Source organism: Quercus robur, chromosome 7, assembly GCF_932294415.1.
Source record: "Quercus robur chromosome 7, dhQueRobu3.1, whole genome shotgun sequence".
In the NCBI taxonomy this organism is placed as follows: Eukaryota; Viridiplantae; Streptophyta; class Magnoliopsida; order Fagales; family Fagaceae; genus Quercus; species Quercus robur.
This window is the reverse complement of record NC_065540.1, coordinates 48,892,313-48,905,354: the sequence shown is the minus strand read 5'-3', so window position 1 is coordinate 48,905,354 and position 13,042 is coordinate 48,892,313. Positions and strand designations below refer to the sequence as shown.

Genomic DNA, 13,042 nt, shown 5'->3' with positions numbered 1-13,042 from the left:
ATCTTGAGCAAAGATCGGTTCGTGACTTCGACCTGGCCATTAGCCTGAGGGTGGGCGGGGGAGGAGTAGTGGTTTTTTATTCCTAATTGTGAGCAAAAATCCCGGAAGGAGTCGTTGTCGAATTGCCTCCCGTTGTTCGAGACAAAAACTCTAGGAATGTCAAACCTGCAGATGATGCATCTCCAGACAAAGCTTCGTACATTCTTCTCTGTAATGGTAGCCAAAGCTTCAGCTTCCACCCATTTTGTAAAGTCGTCAATACCCACTACCAAGAACTTAAGCTGTTGTACTGCTGTAGGGAATGGTCCCATGATATCTAACCTCCATTGTGCGAACGGCCACGGGGCCGTCATTGGGGTCAACTCTTCGGTTGGCTGTCTAATAATATTGCTCAACCTTTGGCACTTGTCACAAGTCTTGACATAAGCCTCGGCATCCTTTTGCATTGTGGGCCAATAGTAACCTGCTTGCACGAGCTTGTGCACCAATGACCTTGACCTTGAATGGTTTCCGCAAATTCCTTCATGTACTTCCCTCATGACGTAGTCAGTTTCTTCCGTATTCAAGCATCTCAGATATGGACGGGAGAAGCCTCTTTTGTACAAGACGTCTTTTATTAAGACGAACCTTGCCGCCTGGACTTTCAGCTTTCTCGCAGCTTCTTTTCCATCGGGTAACACCCCATTTTTTAAGTATGAAATTAACAGCGCGGTCCAGCTACTGTCCGAGCCTATTTCCTGCATGTTGCTAGAATCTATTAGTGGCGAAAGCTGAACAAAGGAGAGTACATTACCAGGGATGTCCATATGTTCTATTGAAGCGGCTTTTGAGAGGCGATCGGCCCGCTCGTTTTCTTCTCTGGGCATCTGGACAATTTCGGCTTCTAAATCATCTACTCTCGCCCTTACTTGATCGAGGTATCTCTTCATCCTTTCACCCTTGCACTCGTAGTGTCCATTTATTTGGTTAGTAATGACCTGAGAGTCGTAGTATATGACTACCCTCGTGGCTCCTACTGCTTTGGCGAGGTCAAGTCTTGCTATTAATGCCTCATATTTTGACTCATTGTTGGTAGTGGGGAAGTCGAGACGAACCATGCATTCAACTGTATCTCCTTCGGACGACAGTAGCACAATGCCGGGGCCTCTGGCTCACCTGTTGGGTGATCCGTCTGTATATATACTCCAGTGAGGGGATTCTTCTGCCCCCTTGTCTTCGCCATGGGTGAATTCTGCTATGAAGTCTGCGACGATCTGTCCTTTAATGGCGGTTCGGGGGTGGTATTGGATATCAAATTCGCTCAACTCTATAGCCTATAACGCCAGTCGACCCGCGGCCTCAGGATTGCTCATCGCCCGTCGCAAGGGCTTGTCAGTCAGGACATTCACCGTATGGGCTTGAAAGTACGATTTGAGCTTGCGGGCTGCTATAACCAATGCAAAGGCAAGTTTCTCCATAGGCAGGTACCTTTCTTCGGCACCGCGAAGCGCTCGGCTCGTGTAGTATACGGGCTTTTATACTTTTTCTTCTTCTCTGACTAAGGCAGCGCTGACGGCTGCAGGGGAAATGGCTAGATAGAGAAAGAGCTCTTCTCCTGGCTATGACGGGCTCAGTAGTGGAGGGGAGGAGAGATAAGCCTTCAACTCCTCGAATGCTTGCTAACACTCAGCAGTCCACTCGAACGATCTTTTCAGCGTGCGAAAGAAGGGCAAACATTTGTCCGTTGCCCTTGACACCAACCTATTCAGTGCTGCAATTTTCCCGTTGAGGCTTTGCACCTCCTTCACATTTCTTAGTGGTGCCATCTCCATAATGGCTCGGATCTTGTCTGGGTTTGCCTCAATTCCCCTTTGGGATACCATAAATCCTAGGAATTTTCCTGCCGTCACTCCGAAGGCGCATTTTCCTAGATTGAGCTTCATGTTGTAGGAACGAAGGGTGCTGAATGTTTCTTTGAGATCTTCCAGATGATCTTCCTCCCTTCGGCTTTTTACTAGCATGTCGTCAACGTAGACCTGGACATTCCTCCCAATTTACGGCGCGAACATTTTGTTCATAAGTCTCTAGTACGTTGCGCCCGTGTTCTTCAGGCCGAAGGGCATCACTTTGTAGCAAAAGAGGCCTTGACTAATCACGAACGAAGTTTTCTCCTAATCAACTTCATGCATTCGGATTTAGTTGTACCCCGAGAAAGCGTCCATGAAACTTAGCAGCTGGTGTCGGGCCATAGAGTCTACTAGGACGACGACCCTTGGGAGGGGATAGCTATCTTTGGGGCAGGCTTTGTTAAGGTCGATGAAGTCCACACACATCCGTCACTTTCCGCTAGCTTTTTTGACCATCACCACGTTCGCTAGCCAATCAGGATAGTATACTTCTCTAATGAAGCTTGCTTCCTGTAGTTTACGAACTTCTTCTACTATGGCCCGATCTCGTTCGAGGGCAAACACTCTCTTCTTCTGTCGAACAGGTCGAAAGGCAAGCGATACATTCAACCTGTGCACCATGATTGAAGGGTCTATTCCTGGCATATCTTCATGACTCCAGGCAAATACGTCTTGATTGCCTCTGAGGAAGGTTATGAGCTCTTGACGGATTACGAGGTTAGCGAGTGTTCTAATCTTGATCATTCGGCCAGGATTGGAACCGTCAAGGAGTATTTCTTCTAGCTTCTCTACTGGCTCTGTCACCGTCCGGTGCTCTTCTATATTCAAGGCTTGAACCTGATCTTCCATCTCCATCATGGCTACGTAGCATTCACGTGCGGCTACCTGACTTCCGCGCAGCTCCCCTACTTCGTAGTCGGTAGGGAACTTAATCATTAGGTGGTAAGTTGAAGTTACCGCCTTCCATGAATTGAGCGTGGGTCGTCCGAGGATAGCGTTATAGGCAGATGAGCAATCGAGCACCAAGAATGTTACGTCCTTGGTTATCTGCTGAGGGTAGTCACCTACCATCACGGACAATGTGACCGCGCCCAGGGGGAACACTCGACTCCCTCCGAAGCCCACAAGCGGGGCATTTGTCGGAATCAATCGCTCCCTGTCGATCCTCATCTGCTGGAATGCCGGGTAGTATAAAATATCTGCTGAACTGCCGTTGTCAACCAACACCTGGTGCATGTTGTAGTCTTCTACCCATAAGCTGACGACGAGCACATCGTCATAGGGATGGTGAAGGCGTCATGCATCCTCTTCTGAGAATTCGATAATGGGGCCTTCTCTTCGTGCTATCTTCGGCACAACTCCCATTAGCTGAACATTTTGTACCATCCGTAGGTAGGTTTTGCGGGCCTTTTTGGATGACCTGGCAATAGCAATTCCTCCTACGATCATCCTTATGTCTCCTATTGGGGGCCTTGGTCGCTCATTATCCCGTCGGGGGTGTTGGTCTTACGGGGGTGGATCCATTTTCTCTTTGCTAACGAACTTCTGCAGTTTTCCTTGCCTGATGAGGGCCTCAATCTACTGCTTTAGGTCATAGCAATCAGCTGTATCGTGACCATGGTTGCGGTGGAAGCAGCAATACTTATCCCTTGAACGTTTGTTGAGATCACTCTTCAGCTTTCCCGGGAACGTCAGAGCCTCCTCGTCCTTGATTTGCATAAGGACTTGATCTATCGGGGCGGTCAACGGAGTGAAGCTCGTGAATCTTCCCCCCAGGGGCTTAGTGCACCTCTCATCCCTTTGGTCTCCCGTTCTTGCCTTCTTTCGGCCTTGGTCCTGCCGAGTGTCTTCCTGCCTCTCTCTTTTCTTTGGCTTCTCCTCTCGGGCCAACAGCGCGTCTTCGGCGTTCATATACTTTGTGGCCCGGTAAAGTACTTCCGACATGGTCTTTGGGTCGTTTTTATACAGGGAGAACAAAAACTTACCCTTCTTCAGCCCGTTCGTGAATACTGCGACAAGTATCTTGTCGTCAGCTTCGTCGATCGAGAGTGCCTCCTTATTAAAGCGGGATATGTAGGCTCTTAAAGTTTCATCCTCTTACTGCTTAATACTCATTGAACAAGCCGTAGACCTCTTGTACCGATGGCCTCCAATGAAGTGCGCGGTAAATTGAGCGCTGAGTTCTTTGAAGGTGCTGATGGAGTTCAGTGTCAGTTGGTTGAACCAAATTCTCGTTGCGCCCTTCAGTGTTGTAGGGAAGGCCCTACACATGATCGCATCTGCTACTCCTTGAAGATGCATTAGGGTCTTGAAGGTCTCCAGGTGGTCCAGGGGGTCCCTGACCCTATCATAGCTGTCTATCTGTGGCATGCGGAACTTACTTGGTAGGGGGAAGGAGTTGACGGAGGCGGTGAACGGTGAGTCAATTCGATTGACAAGGTCATCAAGATCATTGGACACTCGCCCCTTGAGAGCATTCATCATAACCTCCATTTGTTCCTTCATCGCATGCATCTCTGCGATAATAGGTGGTGGAGCTATATCTGCGAGGGAAGGGAGGCTCACGTTCTGTCGCTCCAGTTTGCTCAGGGCGTTACTGGCCTGAGGTCCCTCTTGGTTTCTTCTGTCAGCGCTGGTTCCTTCTTAATTAGCTACTTGGTTATCTGGTGCTGCGTTTTTCTGGCATAGCTGCACTTCCAGGTCGTGATTTTGTTTGGTGAGGTGTTCCATGGCCACGGCGAGAGTCTTGACTTGCTTCTCGAGGGTGGTCGTGGGAGGTTCCTCTTCTTGAACTTCGTTGGTGGTCATCATTGAGAGGGTGAGCACCATGCAACTTTTGTCCGGGAAGCGGTAATACGACTTTATACTATACGATCCCTTACTTATTAGGGCGCATACGTTAAGTCCTGCCTCTATTATAGAAGGGGCCCCACAGACGGCACCAACTGATGATGCTGAAACTATCACCAATAAGCCACACGGTCCTTGCGCACTACAAATAGCGCTTGCACAACAAAAAGAAAGGACCTAGCGGAGAGCATCGATGTGGTGCCGGCCAAATACCCTCCGAAAGTCAAGTCAAAACTATTCTTACAACTCTAGAGTGCTAGAGAGGGTAAATTATGCGTATCTTGGTTTGTGAGGGTGCTTGGGTTTCTATAGTAGCAAGGGTTGCCCCATTTTCCTTGGAGTAGAAGTTTTTTCCTTATAGGAGTCTTCTTGGGCGTATTTTACAGGATCTTTTCCTTATAAGGATCCCTTGAATATCATCAAGCGTGGGAAGCAAGACAATTCCTTATATGTAATCGTGGGTAGCAAGTAAACTTGCGTCCGAGCCGTCAGCTTTATTTACTTCCTTCAGCTTTTTGGGTGTTGGTCTGACGGTGCTGTCAACCTTTAAGTACATCCAGCAGACTTTCCCAAACCTAGAGCCAGCTAATCGGTAACCGTCAGTCATAACAACATCGTCTGCTTATGTCTGGAGGATTTTACTATAAAATCGTCAACTTTATGTTCTGTATGAACAAACTCATTTTTTATCCTTATCATTTATCACATTGTTCAACTTACTATAACTGGAAAATGATAGTGGAAGATTGGGAGGTTTAGGTTTTAAACCTTAAACTTTTAAATGAGCTAACTATCGCATGGTTTTTGAAGAATGTCTTTGTTTTTTTAAGTGAATTTATTGCTTGGTTGATAAAGGCCTAAACGAGTAGGGGACATATATACACACACATACACACACACTTAAGTGCTGTTCCTTAGGTTCCTCTTTTAAAATCTGGTCTGTGGATTTTTTCTCATGGGATAGAAGTCTATTTTTTAATTAAGTAGCCATATGGCTGAATCTTAAGAGGAAAAACCTAAGGAACAGCACCTAAGGTACTGTACCTGAGTTTTGTCATATATATATATATATATATATATTCCATGGATTAAGTTGAGTCTAGTTGGAATTTAAAAAATTAAGAGTAATATTACAGGCATAACCTCTTATTGGTTTTCATCTAGGCATATCATTAATATCACTTTTTCATTTACCAATAGTCACTCACCACATTAGCAATTTGTAAATTTTTTTATAATATAGTTTGTATCTCTAGTAATATTATTCAAAAGTGAAATAAAATAAAATAAATAGGTAATTACTAATCACACTCCTTCCTTAAGGTTTGGAAGAATGACACTTCATCCCAAACTTGAAAGGAAAAAACACTTCATTCCCTTAAGTTTTGTAAAAATAATAATAAGTTGTTTCAATATTATTATTTTTTCTAAGAAACTGTTGTTCCAATATTGATTTATTTATAGAAAATAATTTGGATTTGTCATAGAGACAAGATATATATTGTTTTTAAGATTTCTCTTTTTATAGTAGAATTTGCTCTTGAGTTATGTATAATAAGTTTAATAAATAGGTATATATATATTGTGCTTAAAGGAATAGCTGAACAAGGGAAGTGAAAGTTATACCATAGAGGAATTATTAATTTAAATCAAAATTTTATTTAATGATAGTTCATCTCCAAGCATAACTATGAGTGCATAATTCAGCTATCTCAAATGAAAATTTCCAACGACACCTCTTGCATACAAGAAATTATTAGATTCATCAGGAGAACTACTGAAATGGTCATCCCAATCAATAAAATAATGGCATTTATGCAAATGTGTAAGTCAAATTCCTAATCAGTACAAAAATTGAAAATAAAAACCACTAGGTGATGTTACATTTGCATAAATAACAGTGTTTTATTGGTTAAAATGTCCAGGAGGACCACTGGACTTAATAATTTCTCCTTGCACACCCCATACGAAATTAAAGGTGTGTATAATTGTATAAAATAATTTATGTATAAACTATACTCTAAATTTATAAGGTTAGGAATTAAATTGTGGTGTATACAGCAGAGTAATTATGTAATAGTTAGTACAATAAAAAAAAAAGAAAGAAAAAAAATTATTTAGTAACTAGTAGTCGGTGGAGTCAACGCCCACCCACAACAATGACTAGTAGATTTCAGTGAATGATTGGTCTGCAACGACCACTTTCCATTACCTTTAATTATTTTCCGCGAAGGTTAGGTGTGCAGTAGCCATTGTTGAATATTGTGGTTGAAAAGTGGAGAGAAGAATTGCAATTTCAAATTTCTATTTCTATTTCACCAAGTGGCAACATACAGCATTGTTTTACAAAGCCACGGCCCTTAATTCAGTCTTGCACGAGTCTTGAGAACCTCCACCCACTCCCGTAACCATAAAAATCTCTCGTTTTTCTACTTTAACGTTCTCCTTTCCTCTCAGCGCCATAACCACCGTCAACGTCCTTTCCATTCCAGATTCCACCACCTCGAGAAAATGGCTGAAATTGGCTACAGCATCGTAGGAAAGGTCCGGGAGCAGCTTGGATCCCGTGCTCTCCAAGAGATTAGCTCGGCATGGGGAGTCCGAAGTGATCTGAAAAAGCTTGAGCTCACTCTGTCAGCCATTAAAGCCGTAATGAAAGATGCTGGGCAGAAGCAAGCAAGTGACGAGAGACTGAAGATTTGGCTAGGGAAGCTCAAAGATGTCCTTATTGATGCCGAGAATGTGCTAGATGAATTTCAGTACCGGGTTCTGCAGAAGAAAGTGATGGAGACATACGGGAGCACTAGCGAAAAGGTGAGTCATTTCTTTTCAAGTTCTAATCCACTTGCAGTCCGTTTTGCTATGGCACATAAAATCAAGGGTATTAGGAAGAGTTTAGATGATATTGATGCTGTTAAGAACACTTTCAATCTTGCTCAAGGACTTGAAGAAGATAAGAAGATAAGTATGCACGAGGGGAGGGAGACCCACTCCTATGTTTCTCCTGATGAGAATATCGTCGGTAGAGATGATGACAAAGAAAAGATCATACGTCTTTTGATGCAGCAAAATGCTGGCAGAAATGTCGGTGTAATTCCTATAGTTGGGATGGGTGGTTTGGGGAAAACCACGCTTGCCAAGTTAGCATACAACGATAACCGGGTTTTTAGCCATTTTCAATTGATGATGTGGGTATGTGTGTCTGAGAATTTTGATCTTAAAAGATTAATAACAGAAATTCTTAAATATGAAATTGGTACGAAATATGGGAGTTTGAGTCTTGATCAATTGCAAGAAAAATTAAGGGGATTTTTAAAAGATAAGAAATTTCTTCTTGTCTTAGATGATGTTTGGAATGAAGATCGTAATAAATGGACTGAATTGAAAAACTTGTTAACCGGTGGTTGCAGGGGCAGTAAAATCATAGTAACAACGCGAAATGACAGGGTTGCCACTATTATGGGCACAGGTGATGTACACATTTTAAATGTTCTATCCCCAAAGGATTGTTTGTCCTTGTTTGAGGAATTGGCATTCAAGGAACAAGAAGGAAAAAAAAATCCAAACCTCTTAAAAATTGGAGAAGAAATTGTTGAAAAATGTAAAGGAGTTCCATTGGCTGTGAGTACCTTAGCCAACATGCTTTATTCAAAAGTTGATGAAGGTGAGTGGAAACGAGTGAAAAATAATGATATGTGGTGTTTAAAACAAGGGGCTGAAGACATCTTACCTATATTGCAGCTCAGTTATAATCAATTACCATTTCACTTGAAACAATGCTTTGTCTATTGCTCTCTTTTTCCAAAGGATTATGAATTCAAAAGTGTTGAATTGATTCAAATTTGGATGGCACATGGAATTCTTCAATCGTCAGCCGGTGAAAATCAACAGTTGGAAGATGTTGGTGACTCGTATATCAAGGAGTTGTTGTCAAGATCTTTCTTTCAAGATGCTCAAGAAGAAATCTTTTGTTATACCTTTAAAATGCATGATCTTTACCATGATCTTGCACTCTCAATTGCCAAAGGTGAGTGTTCAGAAGTGACCAAGGAGTCCACTTTTATTACAGAAGTTTCTTGTTTGTCATTTTCAAACATTGCCAATGACCAAGAAGTTACAGCACAATCAAAGAAGTTTAGCAAAGTTCAGACAATTTTTTTCCAAACTGAACAACCCGTGCCCTTAGTTGAAGCATGCATCTCGAGATATAAGTACTTACGGGTGCTTAGTTTAAAAGGTTCATATTTTGAGGAGTTGTCAAGTTCTATCGGTTCTTTGAAACATTTGAGACTTTTTGACCTATCAGGTAATTGCATAATCAAGCGACTTCCTAATTCCATTTGCAAGCTACACAATTTACAAACTTTAATACTTGATTGCAAAAATCTTGAACGGTTGCCCAAAGGTATAAGGAACATGATTAGCCTTAGGTTTTTGGTGGTTACAAATAATCAAGAATGCTTGTTGGAGAAGGCAATAGGTTGCTTGAATTCTCTAAGAGTTTTGCTTATTGCTAGATTTGAGAATCTCAAATGTCTGTTTGAAGGGGACAGGCACCTCAACCTCATCAATCTTCGAACATTGACTATTGCAAACTGTCCAAGTTTGACCTCTTTGTCCTTCAATGTCAAAGACCTAACTGCCCTAGAGATCCTAATCATTGTGAATTGTGAAAAGCTTAATTTGATGGAGGGAGAAGGAAGTCCAAATCTCATGTTGAGCCTTAAGAAATTAATGATTAGAGGCTTACCTAAGTTGGAGGTTTTGCCCCAGTGGCTCAGACGATCTGAAAACACTTTACAGATGCTAGTGATTGGAGATTGTGAAAATTTCACCACTTTGCCGGAGTGGCTGCCATGTCTGAAATCACTTCAGCAACTTGGGATTGACAATTGCTGTAAGTTGTTATCTCTCCCTGAGGGGATGCAAGGTCTCACTGCACTAAGACAATTGAATATCACAGTGTGTCCTGATTTGATTAGAAACTGCAAAGAAGATCGGTCAAAGATTGCTCATGTACCAGAGGTTTGTCTTGGTGGTGATCGTTTGGAAAACCAGGTACTGGCACGAAAACTAAAATGAACACAATAAGGTTTTACATATTTAATTTTCTTTTGTGCGCACAGATTTTTCCTAAATTTATTCTCATCTATGTTTATCATACAGATTAAGATAAGATATTCCTATGATTGGCACAACAAGTTTTGGAAGTATTGCTGGCGAGAAGAAGAACTACGACGACGACTAGAAGAAAAACGCCGACGACTAGAAGAAAAAATAAGAGTAGCTTTAATGGTACAACGAGCAGCACTAGATTATATTAAACAAGAGCAGCAGTAAGTTTTATATATATATATATATATATATATATATCTAGACACACGTTAAGTTGTAATATTTTGTAATTTTGTTAACTTTATGTCAAAATTTGATTGTAACTCATGTTCAATTATTTGTAATTGTGGGCTTTATGTGTAATCAGGTTGGGCTGTAGTGTTCAAGACAATGCTACTGACGAAGCAATTCACACAATAACAGATGAGGGCTTAACACCACCAATGTAGCTCTATTTTTGTGGTGTTGGTAGTTAAAAGTTCAACAAAGCACTATGGCAGTACTAATGCTGATGCTCTTAATAGCTTGGGGAATAATTATCACATTGTTCAACTTACTATAACTGGAAAATGATAATGGAAGACTTGGGAGGTTTTGGTTTTAAATCTTAAACTTTTAAGTGAGCTAACTATCGTATGGTTTTTGAAGACTTCTTTTTTTTTTTTTTTTAAGTGAATTTATTGCTTGTTTGATAAAGGCCTAAATGAGTAGGGAACATATACACACACTTAGATGTTGTTCCTTAGGTTCTTCTTTTAAAATTTTGTCCTGTGAATTTTTTTTCATGGAATAGAAGTTCATTTTTTGATTAAGTAGTCATATGACTGAATCTTAAGACGAGGAATCTAAGAAGTAACATCTAAGGTATTGTACCTGAGTTTTGTCATGTGTATATATATATATATATATATATATTCCATGGATTAAGTTGAGTCTGGTTGGAATTTAAAAAATTAAGAGTAATGCTACAGGCACAACCTCTTATTGGTTTTCATCTAGACCTATCATTAATATCACTTTTTCATTTACCAATAATCACTCACCACATTAGCAATTTGTAATTTTTTTTGTAATATAATTTATATCTCTAGCATTATTCAAAAATGAAATAAAATAAAATAAATAGATAACTACTAATCACATTCCTCCCTTAAGGTTTGGAAGAATGACACTTCATCCCAAACCTGAAAGAAAAAAAAAACTTCATTTCCTTTAGTTTTGTAAAAATAATAATAAGTTGTTTCAATATTATTATTTTTTTCTAAGAAACTGTTGTTCCAAGGGGTTGATGATATCTAACCTATATTGCAACTCAGTTACAATCAATTACAATCAATTTTTGCAGCAAGTAGTTATCCATCTGCTAAGGTGTCTAGCGTTCTTGCAAATGGGCAATGGCAATGGAGATCTCCTAGATCCCTGGACCAAAAGCATCTGCATCAAGTTTGTCAGTTAGTACAGCTTTATGGGGAAGAAACGCTGGTTTGGACTCCTCCTACCAATGGCTTGCAAAACTGCCTGGGAGGGTATTAGATATAGGAGTGCTGAGGTTGATTGGGACAAGCTGGTTTGGGATGCAGCTATTATTCCTTGGGGTTAAAGCTGAATATAACCCATTGGATTAATTCAGAGCTTTTGAGCAGTTTGTATTGCTGGTTTGGTGCTTTGGTGGTTGCTTAGATGATTTGGGTTGTTTCTAGTTGATAAAGCTGATTTACATTGTCTTTGTGCTGTTTGCTTTGTGTTGAGTTCTTTTTGTTAGTGACTAGTGTGTCTGGCTGTTTCGTTGTGCAGCTGCTCTGCTGTATGTTTTTGGGTCTGTCCTGATCATTGGTAGACCTGGGTACGCTGCCTTTTTTTTTTTTTTTTTTTTTTTTGGGTGGTGACTTTGTTGTTTTGATCTGTATTGCTATTTATATATATATATATATATATATAGTTTTTGTTGACTTTATTCCCTGTAATTTGATTGTAACTCATGTTCAATTATTTGTATTTTTGGGCTCTATGTGTAATCGGGTTGGGCTTTAGTGTTCAAGACAATGCTGCTGAAGAAGCAATTCACACAATAACAGTTGAGGGCTTATTAGCTTGGGGGAATATCTATCACATTGTTCAGGTTACGATTACTGGAAAATGATAGTGGAAGACTGGGAGGTTTAGGGTTTAAACCTTAAACTTTTAAGCGAGTTAACTATCTAATGGTTTTTGAAGAATGTCTATTTTTTTAAGTGAATTTATTGCTTGGTTGATAATGGCCTAAAGCGAGTAGGGAACAGGATGCATATGGTTTTGAATATATTTATGTATTACATGGATTAAGTTGAGTCTGGTTGGAATTAAAAAAATGAAATAAAATAAAATAAATGGGTAATTACTAATTACACTCATATTTCTTGAGATTTTGAAAAATGAAACTTCATCCTAAACTTGAAAGGAAAAAACACTTAGTTTCCTTTGAATTATTTTGAAAAAAATAACACTTTTCCCATATTATTTATATTAATAACTGAATATTCTAAATTTCTATAAACTTCTTTATACCAAAGTTTAACTATAATTAGTAAAAATATAACTGATAAAGTTAGAATTTAAAAGCAAATTTTCTTTCACAGGAACCACAACCTCTTGTGTATTGGTCTGTTCATTTCTTTCTTCGACCATTTCTCCCCTTTTTTTTCCTTACTACAAGAAAATTTATTAGATTGTGTTTGAATGACAACATTTAGATTTTCATTAGAGTCCCTTTTGCCCATTAGGCATTTACGCTTAGATATCTAGCCTCTGGGAAAAGAGGTGGGCAGTTCTAGTTTTTTTTTTGAGAAGAATTCTAGTTATTGTTTGTGAGCAAACATTTGAATCAATTTCAATTAGCAAAGAGTAATATTATAACCACAAATTATTTTACAATATTTTGTATTATTTTACAATATTTTTACAATATGTTGATATAACCAATTTCTTATTGGTTTTCATTTAAACCTATTATTTATATCACTTTTTCATTTACTAATAATCACTTACTACATTAGCAGTTTGTAAAATTTTTTTGTATTATAGTTTATATCTCTAGCATTATTCATTTGCAAAAGTAATGCAATAACCACAAATTATTTTACAACATTTTTACAAAATGTTAATGTGGCGAACCTTTTATTATTTTTCATCTAGGCCCATCATTTATACCATTG

General features: G+C 39.7%; 1 protein-coding gene across 1 annotated transcript; it reads left to right on the top strand.

Moving 5' to 3' along the window:
• Positions 1-7,018: 7,018 nt before the first annotated feature.
• On the top strand, positions 7,019-11,577 carry LOC126693747 (putative disease resistance protein RGA3). The gene is made up of 3 exons (XM_050389869.1): positions 7,019-9,794; positions 9,903-10,072; positions 10,219-11,577. Exons 1-3 carry the CDS (start codon positions 7,248-7,250, stop codon positions 10,298-10,300), a joined length of 2,799 nt encoding a protein of 932 aa, XP_050245826.1. The 5' UTR covers positions 7,019-7,247; the 3' UTR covers positions 10,301-11,577.
• The last annotated feature ends 1,465 nt before the right edge of the window (positions 11,578-13,042 follow it).

Excerpts from the sequence above, each read along its gene's own strand:
- LOC126693747 (XM_050389869.1), top strand. The coding sequence starts at position 7,248 with ATGGCTGAAATTGGCTACAGCATCGTAGGAAAGGTCCGGGAGCAGCTT. Across the intron at positions 9,795-9,902 it reads GTGATCGTTTGGAAAACCAG|ATTAAGATAAGATATTCCTA; the intron begins GTACTGGCACGA and ends TTTATCATACAG. Across the intron at positions 10,073-10,218 it reads TATATTAAACAAGAGCAGCA|GTTGGGCTGTAGTGTTCAAG; the intron begins GTAAGTTTTATA and ends ATGTGTAATCAG.